General features: G+C 48.5%; 1 protein-coding gene across 2 annotated transcripts in view; it reads right to left on the bottom strand.

Annotated features, from left to right (window-relative positions):
- The window catches only part of ACSBG2 (acyl-CoA synthetase bubblegum family member 2), a gene marked incomplete at its 5' end in the record, with an annotated part of 37,412 nt that extends 34,275 nt beyond the window's left edge, over nucleotides 1-3,137 (bottom strand). The window contains one exon of one of the 2 annotated variants that reach the window (XM_081846128.1): nucleotides 2,989-3,137. In XM_081846128.1, coding sequence (XP_081702254.1) covers nucleotides 2,989-3,137 — 149 coding nt within the window. The remainder of the gene's footprint in view (nucleotides 1-2,988) is intronic. The other variant, XM_081846129.1, reaches the window with a different exon arrangement.
- Nucleotides 3,138-14,841: the final 11,704 nt, after the last annotated feature.

Here is a 14,841-nt window from a genome sequence, read left to right as displayed (position 1 = left end):
TTGGCAGGGCTGCTCTTCAGATGTCTTCTAAAAGTCAGATAGTTGTTTATTTCCTTGACATCTGATGGGAGGGCGTAACCTCACTTCTCGCAATGAGCGAACCGCCAGAAGGCCCTCGGAGCTGGACCTCAGCGTCCGGGCAGAACGATGGGGGTGGAGATGCTCCTTCGGGGATACTGGACCGAGGCCGCTGAGGGCTTTAAAGGTCAACACCAACACTTTGAATTGTGCTCGGAAACGTACTGGGAGCCAGTGTAGGTCTTTCAAGACCAGTGTTATGCAGTCTTGGCAGCCGCTCCCAGTCCCCAGTCTAGCTGCCACATTCTGGATTAGTTGCAGTTTCTGGGTCACCTTCAAAGGTAGCCCCACGTAGAGCACATGGCAGTAGTCCAAGCGGGAGATAACCAGAGCATGTACCACCCTGGAAAGACATTCTGTGGGCAGGGAGGGTCTCATCCTGCGTACCAAATGGAGCTAACAATGGTTCCAGGGTCCGTATCTCCTTCTGGGAAAGAGGCACAGTGGAGAGTGTCTTATCTTTAGTATATATGGTTCCTTGGCACATATATACAACCTGAGCCTAAGATAGAGGTGCATTAGCACCCCAAGAAGGTATTGCTTGTCCCATAGCCACAGCCTGGGATTCCCACCAAAATCAGGCATGGCTCTGTTTCTCTGCTTCAACTCTGGCTTTTGTTTTTCCAAAGCACCTGCCAGCCGGGGGCTCCCAATTGTCTTTTGGCCCAGAGCCCAGTTCCTTTGTTACCTTAACGACCCATACCTAGGCCATTCCCACTTAACTTGTCTGATTGCTCCAGCGATTGGATCATTGTTGTTTCCGGGAATTAAAAGGCACTCAGGCATAGAGCCTAACCGCAACCCCTACTCAGCAAACGCAGAAGAATATTTAAGATTGCTCGTTTGGAAACCCAACTTCAATAATCCGAGTACCAGGAGTTTGTCCTGATTGCGCCATGGCTACGGACACTCGCTTAGAAGAAATGTGATTATAGAATCACAGACTTGGAGGGTCATGTAGTCCAACGCCCTGCAATGCAGGAACTCCCCAGCTAAAGCATCCATGACAGATGTCCGTCTAACCTCTGCTTAAAAATCTCCAGGGAAGGAGAGTCCACAGGCTCCCGAGGGAGACCGTTGCACTGTGATTGTGGAGGGCATGTGTGCCAAAAATCACACAAACCTGAGCTATGTACACTTCTCAGGTCAAGGGGGAAGAAACCTCAAAAACCTCCCAACGAGAACCGAGCATGCTGAATTGTCACAGAACGTTTATAGCTAAAGCCTCTCTAGATCACCTTCAAGCGCAGCCAAACTCTGGTAACCTCAAGGCTAGATTACTGCAATGCGTTACATGTAGGGCTGCCTCGGAAGACGGTTCGGAAACTTCAGCCGGTGCAGCATTTAGCAGCCAGGTTGCTCACCGGACGACAAGACAGTTTGGGCATATTGCACCGATCCTGGTCCGACTGCACTGGCTACGAATTTGTTTCCGGGCCCAATTCAAAGTGCTGGTTCTGACCTATAAAGCCTTAAATGGATCACAATACCTCAAGGACCGCCTCTTTCTGTATGAACCTACCCGGACCCTGAGATCACCTTCTGAGGCCCTCCTTCGTGTGCCTCCTCCTTGAGAGGTCCGGAGGGTGGCAACAGGAGAACGGGGCCTTTTCTACAGTGGCTCCCAGACTGTGGAATGCTCTCCCCAAGGAAGTTCGCCTGGCACCTTCATTACACATCTTTAGGCGCCAGGCAAAGTGTTCCTTTGTAAACAGGCCTTTGGTTGATCCAATTTACATCCTATGCCCTTTTAAAATGTGGTGGTTTTTTTAGGATAAAAGATTCTCCAGTTTGTTGATATCAGACAGAAGCAGGGTCTCATTAGCCGCTGGAGAGGTGCTGCGCTGTGTCGCACTTTTAATTTGGAAATCCACCATGATGGAAGTCAAGAGCAGGCTGCAGAACTACAAATATAGGGGGAGGTGAGCCTTTAATATGTCATTATATTTGTATTTCCTGTTTGATTTGTTAAACCTCCCCTGGAAAGGCTAATGTTTGATGCAACCGGTCTGGGAAAATTACTGAGCAGACGCTTAGACTTGATTTCATCAGAACTGAGTGAAGATGGTGGCTGCCAGCAGCAAAAAGACCTTTGGATTGATTTGGCAGAAACACCAGCGTGTGAGGAGATGATGCAAACTTATAGAGGGGATTCATGTATACCTCCAGGTATATAAAACTCATGGCCACTGGTCCCATCACCTCCTGGCAAATAGAAGGGGAAGAAATGGAGGCAGTGAGAGATTTTACTTTCTTAGGCTCCATGATCACTGCAGATGGTGACAGCAGTCACGAAATTAAAAGACGCCTGCTTCTTGGGAGAAAAGCAATGACAAACCTAGACAGCATCTTAAAAAGCAGAGACATCACCTTGAAAACAAAGGTCCGCATAGTTAAAGCTATGGTTTCCCCACTAGTGATGTATGGAAGTGAGAGCTGGACCATAAAGAAGGCTGGTCGCCGAAGAATTGATGCTTTTGAATTCTGGTGCTGGAGGAGACTTGAGAGTCCCATGGACTGCAAGAAGATCAAACCTCTGCATTCTGAAGGAAATCAGCCCTGAGTGCTCACTAGAAGGACAGATCCTGAAGCTGAGGCTCCAAGACTTTGGCCACCTCAGGAGAAGAGAAAAGACCCTGATGTTGGGAAAGATGGAGGGCCCAAGGAGAAGGGGACGACAGAGGATGAGGTGGTTGGACAGTGTTCTCGAAGCTACCAGCATGAGTTTGACCCAACTGCGGGAGGAAGTGGAAGACAGGAGTGCCTGGCATGCTCTGGTCCAGGGGGTCACGAAGAGGCGGACACGACTAAACAACTAAACAACAAGAACAACAAATATGAAACTCAATAAACAAAACAAAACAAAACTTGCATGCACAGACACGTAAGGGAGAGAAAGGGTTAACCAACCTGGAGGAAGTGACCACACAGACATCATCAATGGACACCCTGCAGGGCTGTTGGACAGGAGACTGCATGGAGACCCCAAGAGAGCCATTCGCCATCGCCACTTGAGCTGCCATCTTGCGCACCACCTCCCTGTAAGGAAAGTCACCCATTTAGATTAAGGAGGACTCTTGTGGAACTGCAAGGGACGCGGGTGGCGCTGTGGGTTAAACCACAGAGCCTAGGACTTGCCAATCAAAAGGTCGGCGGTTCGAATCCCCGCAACGGGGTGAGCTCCCGTTGCTCAGTCCCTGCTCCTGCCAACCTAGCAGTTCGAAAGCATGTCAAAGTGCAAGTAGATAAATAGGTACCACTCTGGTGGGAAGGTAAATGGCGTTTCCGTGTGCCGCTCTGGCTCGCCAGAAGCGGCTTAGTCCTGCTGGCCACATGACCCGGAAGCTGTACGCCGGCTCCCTCGGCCAGTAAAATGAGATGAGCACCACAACCCCAGAGTCAGTCACGACTGGACCTAATGGTCCCTTTACCTTTACTTGTGGAACTGCAATGGTGCCCCACCAGGGAGAGATGGCGTATGTAACCTGAGGTACCACTGTCGACTGAAATGGCAGAAACTAACTGTGGAAAGCTCAGAGATCTAGATGACAATTTTTTTTTTAAAAAAAGGAAAATGTTTACAGTGGTACCTTGGGTTACAGATGCTTCAGGTTACAAACACTTCAGGTTACAGACTCCGCTAACCCAGAAATACTACCTCGGGTTAAGAACTTTGCTTCAGGATGAGAACAGAAATCGTGCGGCAGCAGCAGGAGGCCCCATTAGCTAAAGTGGTACCTCAGGTTAAGAACAGTTTCAGGTTAAGAATGGACCTAAGAACGAATTAAGTTCTTAACCCAAGGTACCACTGTATTATGTATTTGCAAAAGTATAGCAAACAGGTTAATTACATTGGCAGGATTTTAAGAGCACTTGTAATTTTAGAGACGGCCCAGGAAATTTGAAGCTAAAAATAATTTGGAGCAGAAACGATATGCAACTGAAAAGAAAATTTAAGGGAGGGAAGTCACGGGATTTGGAATATCCCATTTTATGGATTTGATATTTTGTATCCTTTGTTGTTGTTTATATTTTGTTACTTTTGTTGAAAATGTAATTTAAAAATATTATGAAAAAGGAGGAAACAAAGAGCTCACTGCTTATCCGCAATTTATAAGCATATCAATCTTCCATTGAGAAGATTCCAGTTGGAAATGCAAAGCTCTTTCCCACATGAACTGCAGTATATAGAGTTTCTCTCTTCTTCCTTCCTAAGCTGACACTACAAGAAAGGGGGGGGGGAACCACATTGCTCAACTCAGACTTCGCTGCACCTGCTGTCTCCTCACTTCCAGCCGCCCTACGGCTGCCGAAATCATCCAAGCCGTTTCAGCCAATGGGAGGGCTGCATAGCATCATCCCAGCTCCCGTCATGTGAAGTCGGGTCTCTAGACGCAGCGGCAAGTTGGGGTTACTACAGCACATTCACCTACTAGCAGCGGTGAGCTCAGCAGCCGTGACTCCTGCCTGAGCCACAGTCAGCAGATCTGACTCATTTTTGCACTTTGCACTGCAGTTGTTGGTTTTGGTGCATGTGTGCAAAACAGCACCTTCCGAAACACATATACAGTGGTACCTTGGGTTGCAAATGCTTCAGGTTTCAGACTCCGCTAACCCAGAAATAGTACAGTGGTGCCTCGCAAGACGAAAGTAATCCGTTCCGCGAGTCTCTTCGTCTTGCGGTTTTTTCGTCTTGCGAAGCATGGCTATTAGCAGTTTAGCCGCTATTAGCGGCTTAGAAAAAGGGGGGGAAAGGGGAAAAACTCACAAGACGTTTCGTCTTGCAAAGCAAGCCCATAGGGAAATTTGTCTCGCGAAGCACCTCAAAAGACGGAAAACTCTTTCGTCTAGCAAGTTTTTCGTCTTGCGAGGCATTCGTCTTGCAGGGCACCACTGTACCTCAGGTTAAGAACTTTGCGTCAGGATGAGAACAGAAATCGCGTGGCGGCCGTACGAGGCCCCATTAGCTAAAGTGGTGCTTCAGGTTAAGAACAGTTTCAGGTTAAGAACGGACCTCCGGAACGAATTAAGTACTTAACCTGAGGTACCACTTGAAGCAGGTGCATTCCCACATTTTAAGGTAAAGGTAAAGGGACCCCTGACTATTAGGTCCAGTCGTGACCGACTCTGGAGTTGCGGCGCTCATCTCGCTTTACTGGCCGAGGGAGCCGGCGTGCAGCTTCTGGGTCATGTGGCCAGCAGGACTAAGCCGCTTCTGGCGAACCAGAGCAGCGCACGGAAACGCTGTTTACCTTCCCGCCGGAGCGTCCCACATTATAAGTACACATAAAAACCTCAGCACCGTCACAACTGTGGAAATATAACGTGTGTTTGCTTCTCCACACAATGAGGACTGCAACCGTGCTTTGTGAGCCTGCTTGCCTACCTGGAATTCTTGTCAGCTACAGCTAGCAGGTGGGCCAGTATGGAGCACCTGAATACTGGTAGCATCCCAAACCCCTTAAAAGCTGAGGAGACCCGTGAGCCAGATGTTGTCGATACAGACAGTTCTGTCTCAGGGTTCCAGATGAAGGTTCTGGGTTGCCCTCCACCAGGCCTGACTCAGAACAGACCCATCGATGTCACCACCAAGGGAGTCCTGCCAACCAGTTTCAGTGGGTTTACTCGGAGTAGGACCAGCACTGGCTACGAGCCATTTTTATTATTATTTATTAACTTCACAGGGACGCGGGTGACGCTGTGGGTTAAACCACAGAGCCTAGGACTTGCCGATCAGAAGGTCGGCAGTTCGAATCCCCGTGATGGGGTGAGCTCCCGTTGCTCGGTCCCTGCTCCTGCCAACCGAGCAGTTCAAAAGCACACCAGCGAAAGTAGATCAATAGGTACCGCTCCGGCAGGAAGGTAAATGTCGTTTCCGTGTGCTGCTCTGGTTCGCCAGAAGCGGCTTAGTCTAGCTGGCCACATGACCCGTAAGCTCTACACCGGCTCCCTCGGCCAATAAAGCAAGATGAGCGCCACAACCCCAGAGTCGGTCACGACTGGATCTAATGGTCAGGGGTCCCTTTACTTATTAACTTCACATGCCACCCTTTCATTCAGAGATCACAGGGCAGTTTACAACATAAAAACACAGAACATAATGAATGAAGCAATAATGCTCCACTTCTTGGAATAACCAACAGAATGTTCCGTCTCTCTTTCAGTGACTATCGCGGTGGCAAGGGAATTCGTTGCAAACCAGTGACACATCAGAGATGAAAGCTCTGAAATCGTACATTAAACGCATGCTACCGTGTAATGGATTTAGATTAAGCCCATGTTATCCGGGCTGCCTTTCTTCCTTTCTTTTAAATAATTAGCTGCTTTTTCCTCTCAGCCTTAAATACCTTGCAGGGCTGTGCTGAGAGGGCAAAATGGGCAGAGGAAGGCGACGGGCGATGCTTGCCACCCTGAGCTACTTAGAGGAATACAAAGGTGATGAATGAAAAGTCTACAGTGCCATAAAACACACCAATAATATACAGTGCTGCCCCGCAAGATGAACGCCTCGCAAGACGGAAAACCCGCTAGACGAAAGGGTTTTCTATTTTGGAGGCGCTTCACAAAACGAATTTCCCTATGGGCTTGCTTGGCAAGACAAAAATGTCTTGCGAGTTCCTGCGGGGGTTTTTTCCCTTTTCCCCCCCTTTTCCTAAGCCCTAAGCCGCTTATCAGCTGATCCGCTAAAAGCCGCTAAACCGCTAATAGCGCTAATCCGCTAAGCTGTCAATGGGCTTGCTTCGCAAGATGAAAAAACCGCTATACAAAGAGCCTCACGGAACGGATTAATTTCGTCTTGCGAGGCACCACTGTAATGCATCTCTCAAGGGAGGGAATCCAGATTGGATGCTCCTTGGGGCAGAGTAATAATAATAATTTATTATTTATACCTGCCCATCTGGCTGGTTTTCCCCAGCCACTCTGGGCAGCTTCCAACAGAATACTAAAATACAATAACCTATTAAACATTAAAAGCTTCCCTGAACAGGGCTGCCTTCAGATCGTCTTCTAAAAGTTTGGTACAGTGGTACCTCGGGTTACATAGGCTTCAGGTTACAGACTCCGCTAACCCAGAAATAGTACCTTGGGTTAAGAACTTTGCTTCAGGATGAGAGCAGAAATCGCGCAGTGGCGGCAGCGGGAGGCCCCATTAGCTAAAGCGGTACCTCAGGTTAAGAACAGTTTCAGGTTAAGAACGGACCTCCAGAACGAATTAAGTTCTTAACCCGAGGGACCACTGTAAACATAATCATAAGCTCCATTGCAACCCCCCCCCCAAAAAATTAACAACCAGTTTCATTGGGGGTGGAAATGGCGAGTAGACAGTCTGTTGTGGTGACCACCACCCAGGCTGGAGATTAGTTTTATTTCTGAGTTTCTAGCACTGCTCCTTGCCAGCCCGACTTGGGGGGAGGGCGCCAAATTTTGCATCTTCCAATGTAGATGTTTTGACTACTGAGCTAATGGTTTATTTTTTTAGGAAGGGGTTGGGGGAATTGATCCAGTTTGTGTTTCCGCTTCCTTATGCAAATACTCAAACAATGCCGCAATTTGTCAACAGAGATGGCTTACGCAACTTGCGGTCGGTCGCTAGGGTGTTTTGGAGAGTTTTCACCTGCAGTTGGGGGGGGGGAATGCTATGGGGACACAAGAGTCCACGCTGCCCTTGTCAAACAGGTTAAAATAACAGATCTTTTATCATGGAGCAAGACCGCTGCAACCTCCCATTGTTCCAAACAGCTTGCTCAAGGCAAACCAATCAGAAAGATAATGGCACCTTAAACTTAGATTATGGTCACCGCAACAGAATGCTTGGGGGCCTTTTCTCCCCACAATAAAATTTATTTTCAATCTCATTTCTATACCGCTTTATATTTTAAAGAAGAAAAATATCCAAGTGGTTTACAACACATTGAAAGGTCAAACAAATTCAAGCTTCCGGGTAAGTAATTCACATCCTTCTCTAAGGGGCATTTTGCTTTCCCCATACTGATTTGTCTCCTCGATTTATAGAAATACCGCATAGCAGGACGACAGGCTGGTGTAGTGGTTAGAGCATGGGTAGGCAAACTAAGCCCTGGGGGCCAGATCTGGCCCAATTGCTTTCTAAATCCGGCCCGCGGACAGCATGGAATCAGCGTGTTTTCACACGAGTAGAATGTGTCCTTTGATTTAAAATGCATCTCTGGGTTATTTGTGGGGCGTAAAAATTCATTCATTACCCCCCCAATATAGTCTGGCCCCCCACAAGGTCTGAGGGACAGTGGACTGGCCCCTGCTGAAAAAGTTTGCTGACCCCTGGGTTGGAGCATCAGACTAGGACCTAGGAGATCAGTGTTTGAATCCCCACGCTTCAGGTTACAGACTCCGCTAACCCAGAAATAGTACCTCAGGTTAAGAACTTTGCTTCAGGATAAGAACAGAAATTGTGCTTTGGCAGCAGTGGGAGGCCCCATTAGCTAAAGTGGTGCTTCAGGGTTAAGAACAGTTTCAGGTTAAGAACGGACCTCCGGAACGAATTAAGTACTTAACTCAAGGTACCACTCTAACTGTATGACGCTGTCACCTACGTACCCAGTTTTGTAATGGGTCAGAACAAGTTTAAGGGTCTGTATGCGGATCTGGGGCATTATTCCAAGGTGATAAAACTCCACTGGCTGATGAGATATCGAATGTTAACAGTAAGACCAACATCTCCTCTCTTGGGGAAAAATACTGCACAAATGCATTGTTACCAGAATTCTGGAGAGAATCCTAGTGAGGTCTCCAGGGCGATTTCTCTCCCTCTTCTTGGTTACATTTTTGGCCTTGCTTTGTTTACCGCTCCAGGGAAGGGGGGGGGGATTGCCATAAAGCTTTTTCATGGAAATGTACGGTTGGAAGGGTCTTCAAGTCCAGACCCCCTGAAAGGCAGGGATCTCAGCTCGACAATCCCGGGCAGGTGCCAATACAATCTCAACCCAAAAACCTCCAGTGAAGATCTCACCACCTTCTGAGGAAGCTCTCAAACAGCAGTAGCCGTTCTTCCTGATCTTCAGGGCCCCTTTCCAAGTCTACAAGCCTACGATTATACGACTCCCCTAGTTTAGCTGGAGAGTCCCATGGACTCTTGAGAGTCCCATGGACTACAAGAAGAACAAACCTCTCCATTCTGAAGGAAATCAGCCCATGAGTGCTCAACGGAAGGACAGATCCTGAAGCTGAGGCTCCAAGACTTTGGCCACCTCATGAGAAGAGAAGACTCCCTGGAAAAGACCCTGATGCTGGGAAAGATGGAGGGCGCAAGGAGAAAGGGGACGACAGAGCTACAGGCACTGGGCACAAAAGGTGAGCAACAGCCTGGCTAACACCCACCAACCTTCAGATTAATTTTTCTTTTTAAGAATATGCTGTGCATTTGGAGTTCACCTTGTTGGAGACGCACCACTGATCAAAACAATCTTTTCACAGGCATCTACTTGGCCATACAGTGGTACCTCGGGTTACATACGCTTCAGGTTACAGACTCCGCTAACCCAGAAATAATACCTCGCGTTAAGAACTTTGCTTCAGGATGAGAACAGAAATCGTGCTCCGGCGGCACAGCGGCAGCAGGAGGCCCCATTAGCTAAAGTGGTGCTTCAGGTTAAGAACAGTTTCAGGTTAAGAATGGCCCTCCGGAACGAATTAAGTACTTAACCCGAGGTACCACTGTAGTGAGAAGAGAATGCTGGACAACATGGGCTGCTGGCAAGCTTCTTATGCTAACCGACGAGTAACAAGGAACTACTAGCAGATGAGCACAGGATACGGGTGGCACTGTGGTCTAAACCACAGAGCCTAGGACTTGCCGATCAGAAGGTCGGCGGTTCGAATCCCCGCAATGACGGGGTGAGCTCCCGTCGTTCGGTCCCTGCTCCTGCCCACCTAGCAGTTCGAAAGCATGTCAAAGTTCAAGTAGATAAATAGGTACCACTCTGGCGGGAAGATAAACGGCGTTTCCGTGCGCTGCTCTGGTTCGCCAGAAGCGGCTTAGTCCTGCTGGCCACATGACCCTGAAGCTGTACGCCGGCTCCCTCAGCCAAGAAAGCGAGATGAGCACCACAACCCCAGAGTCGGCCACGACTGGACCTAACGGTCAGGAGTCCCTTTACTTTTTTACTAGCAGATGAAATGAGGAAAAAGGAAGGCTTCCCTAGATCTGCATTTTTGTCTGCAAGAGAGCCAGTTCCCAAGAGGGGAAGAGAAAAAGCAAGTTGTATTTTTGCACCGACACCAGCGACTTCTGCTTTGGCAACTAAAGCCTGCAACAGCAGTTGCAGAAGAGACACCCACACACCTCTCCCAGAGTTAAAAATGACAACAGTTCCGGCCCTCTCGCAGGAAATGTGCTGAAGCAAAGGTAATTTTTCAAATTCCGGATGTCACACCTAAATTGCCCCTTCTTTAGCAAGTATTGCTTCAAAATGTGGTACGTCGACTCTGGGCTGCCCCTGTTCCTCTCCCCAAAACACTCCGGCTGATTCTGCTGAAGGGAGACCTCAGCCCCCAAATGTGACCCCCCCCAAAAATGGATGACCTCACAGAGGAAAGGGGCACGAAAAACGCTTTGCAAAAAGTGACCTCCTTTCTCAAAATAAGTTGGCTAGCTCGTCTCTCATAGACACATAGGCTTCCATACAAAATACACATACAGTGGTACCTCGGGTTACATACGCTTCAAGTTACACACTCCGCTAACCCAGAAATAGTGCTTCAGGTTAAGAACTTTGCTTCAGGATGAGAACAGAAATCACGTGGCGGCAGCAGGAGGCCCCATTAGCTAAAGTGGTGCTTCAGGTTAAGAACAGTTTCAGGTTAAGAACGGATCTCCGGAACGAATTAAGTCCTTAACCCGAGGTACCACTGTACAGCCAGAGACAGTGGATGGGGCAGGGGAGAATGGGAGCCCAGAATTTCAGTTTTCACCCTGCGCTCTCTGCATGAGGGATGTGGGAACCTGTGGACCCTTCAAATGTGACTGAACATCTCACCCCCCTTAAAATAAATAATATGAACACAGTAAAAATGGTAAGTGTGACAGATGAGAAATGCATATAAACAGGAAAAATAAATAAAACGGAGGTACAACGGGGACAAAAACCCAGAAAAGAACCACATTCAACTATTGCATATGAAAAGAAAGAAAGAGGGAGAGTCAATTAATTCAGTTCTCAATAAAGCCCATCGTTCCTTGACGATTGATCGTGTTGGCTGCTGGGAACTGGAGTCCCATAAGATGGGGGGGGGGCACAGTTCTGCCATCCTACAATGCTCAGGGGATAACTAACTAATCTCCTTCACCCGTCTAAGCCTACCTCACAGGGTTGATAAAATTGGGAGGTTTAGCAGGGGGCGGAGTAGAGAGCTGCAAGCCCACATTGCTGAACTCCTGCAAACCTGAACTCATTTCAGGGCATTATTTAATTCCCTGCAGCTGCTACAGTTCAATTTCCAGCTGTTTTTTTCCTCATTTCTTTAAGCTTTTAGGGTACAAATGTCTATCAGGGCTGAACATCTGCCACCAGCCACCCCCCCCTTCCCACCCATTTCTCACAAAGCTTCAACTCACCCCCACCCAACCCAAAAGCCCACCCACCCAAAGTAACACTAGAACTGTGTGGACCCCTTTTCCTTTTCTCTATTAGGGACCCTTACGGAACAGGCGCAGCCCCTACAAGCCTGTTTCCTCAATGAGGGGTTTTTCAAGCCCACCCCCCACAAAAAATCCTGGAGCTCTTGAAAAAAGTAGCTGTAAAGCACTGTACACAGGCCCCCTCCCCACCCAGAAACCAGTTTAAAAGGAAGAGCCCCCAGGTAACCCAAGCCTCACATGCACCCCATTTAAATGCAATGTGCTCTTCATTTTTTACTGCCACTACCAGAAGCAGCTATGTTATCCTATATATCATTAACTCATATACCTTCACACCTAAGGTCCAAGGGCGGGTTAATATTAAAACGCCAATCTTTAAAAAACGGTTTATAATTAACCAAAAGTTTGGGGGGGGGGGGAAACGACATATTTTACAACCCTCTTTTCCCTACAATAAAACCCCAGGGTAGCTTTCTCAAGTATCAAGGAAGGTACAATAAAGCTGAATTGCAACCATTCATATTTATGATGATGATGCTGATTTTATAAATCATGATTATTGAATGGTTTTATGTTACAAAAAACACTACAGCCACACTACCACTAAATATAACTACGAAATAAAACTTACATACATCAATATTTAGTGTGTTATTTATTTACCGTCTTATTTCCTCCCAAACATTTTTGATTATTAGTTGAATTTGTCTGCATTTTTAAGCCCTCCTCCCACTGAGGCAAATGAAGCACACAAATTGTCCCCAGCTCCAAAAAGTACGCATTCCACTCCATAAACCTCAAAAAATGGGGAAAAAATTGAGCTAAAATCTCCCCACCTCTCTTACCTGCCTGTTGAGAAAAGCTTCTGCCGCAGGAGAAGCGGCGTGCGCGGCCCCTTTAAAGGCAGGAGGCGTGGCCTGTAAAACGGGGGGCGTGGCCTCGCCCGCTCCACATCTGTCGCTGCCTTTTCCATTGGCTGGACGACGGGCGCGCGAGGCGGGCGGCGCCATCTTGGGAGCGGGCGAGAGGCTCAGCTGCGCTTCATTCACCAGCCGGCTGCCACGCCCTGCTTCTGCGCACGCGCAAGCGCCTCTTTATGTATCGCTGCCGAGTAACCCCCGGTCATTGACCTCCCCGGTTAGCTGAATGAATGAATGAATGAATGGGCGAGCGGCTGGCAGCGAATGAATGGGAAGCCCACCGCCACGTGGCTCTGGATTGTGGCTCCTGGACGAGGGGGGCGGGGGAAGGAAGGGAGATGAAAACCGGAGGCGCGAGACCAGTTTTAAGTATAAGGCGAGTGGCCCGCGGAACTCCTGGCCGCGTGATGCGGCGGTAGTGGTTGTTGCAAGCCAATTATTATTGTTGTTGTTGTTGTCGTTGTTGTCGTTGTTGTCGTTTAGTTGTGTCCGACTCTTCGTGACCCCCTGGACCAGAGCACGCCAGGCCCTCCTGTCTTCCACTGCCTCCCGCAGTTTGGTCAAACTCATGCTGGTAGCTTCGAGAACACTGTCCCACCATCTCGTCCTCTGTCGTCCCCTTCTCCTTGCGCCCTCCATCTTTCCCAACATCAGGGTCTTTTCCAGGGAGTCTTCTCTTCTCGTGAGGTGGCCAAAGTCTTGGAGCCTCAGCTTCAGGATCTGTCCTTCCAGTGAGCACTCAGGGCTGATTTCCTTCAGAATGGAGAGGTTTGATCTTCTTGCAGTCCATGGGACTCTCAAGAGTCTCCTCCAGCACCAGAATTCAAAAGCATCAATTCTTCGGCGATCAGCCTTCCTTATGGTCCAGCTCTCACTTCCATACATATTGTATTTATTTATTTATACCCTGCCCATCTGGCTGGGCTTCCCCAGCCACTCTGGGCGGCTTCCAACAAAATATTAAAATACATACTACATAAAACATTAAAAGCTTCCCTGTATGCCACGAGTTGTTTATTTTGTGAGGTCTTTCTTTAGCAAGGCGGCTTTAAATTGTATTTTAATCAACTTGCTTTTATTTTTGGTTATTAGCTGCCCTGAGCCCAGTCTTGGCTGGGGAGGGCGGGGTATAAATAAAAATTCATTATGTTTTATTATTACTACAAGACTCTTTAACAAAACACCCAGAAATAACTACAAAACAAATGAAAGCAGTAGCAGCTGAAGTTTTATTTATTTTTTTTCCCAAGTGCAGCGCAGTTCCTCCCCACTCACCCCTCCAAGCTAAATGGTCTCATCCATGGGCGTTGCCCGGGGGGGGGAACTGCCCCCGCTAGATAAAGTAAAACGATAGAAATAATATTTAAATACTTAACTGACCAGTCACGTCGGTTCTGCCCCCCCCCCCCGCCAACAAAATTCCTGGCTACGCCCATGGTCTCATTTGCTATATGATATCCGTATTCAAACGATTGTTCAAAGTGGGAGGCGGCACCCGTTATGATTATTATTTTCCACAGAAATACCTGTCATCTTCCAGCAAAATGATTGTAATAGGAAACCTGCTCCCCCAAGAAAAATAATGTTGTTATGGGCAAGGTAAGAGTCCCTGTTGTATCCTGTTATGATTCCTGAAATGCAAGGGCAATGTAATTATATGATGGGAGTTTTCTCCCGGAAATATTTACTGCACTGTATTTACCGTATCTTTCGCCCCATAGGACGCACTTTTTCCCCTCCAAAAATGAAGGGGAAATGTGTGTGTGTCCTATGGGGCGAATGCAGGCTTTCGCTGAAGCCTGGAGAGTGAGAGGGGTCGGCGCGAACCGACCCCTCTCACTCTCCAGGCTTCAGGAAGCTATCCGCAAGCCTTGGGAGCCCGGTGGGAGTTCCCGTCGGGCTCCCTAGGCTTGCGGATAGCAGCCTGCATCTCGAAGCCTGCACAGCGTGCCCCGGGCTTCGGTTCCCCAACCTGGTTTGGAGGCTGGCAGCGGGGAGAAGCACGTTCCTCCCGGAACCATCCCCGCAAGCTCGGGGGACAGCGGGGAGGCACAGCGCGCCTTCCCACTGTCCCCCGACATGGTTTGGGCTTCAGGCAATATCCGCAAGCAGTGGGAGCCCGGCGGGAAGTCACGACGGTCTCCCAAGGCTTGCGGAGAGCTGCCTGTTCTGTGGGCTGGGGGGGAAATAATTCCCTCCCCCCTTTATTTCCCCCCTCCAAAACTAGGT

This window comes from Podarcis erhardii (assembly GCF_964252035.2).
Source record: "Podarcis erhardii genome assembly, chromosome: 18".
NCBI classification, from domain to species: domain Eukaryota; kingdom Metazoa; phylum Chordata; class Lepidosauria; order Squamata; family Lacertidae; genus Podarcis; species Podarcis erhardii.
Note: the sequence above shows the minus strand (reverse complement) of the source record. Positions and strands in the feature narration are given on the sequence as shown.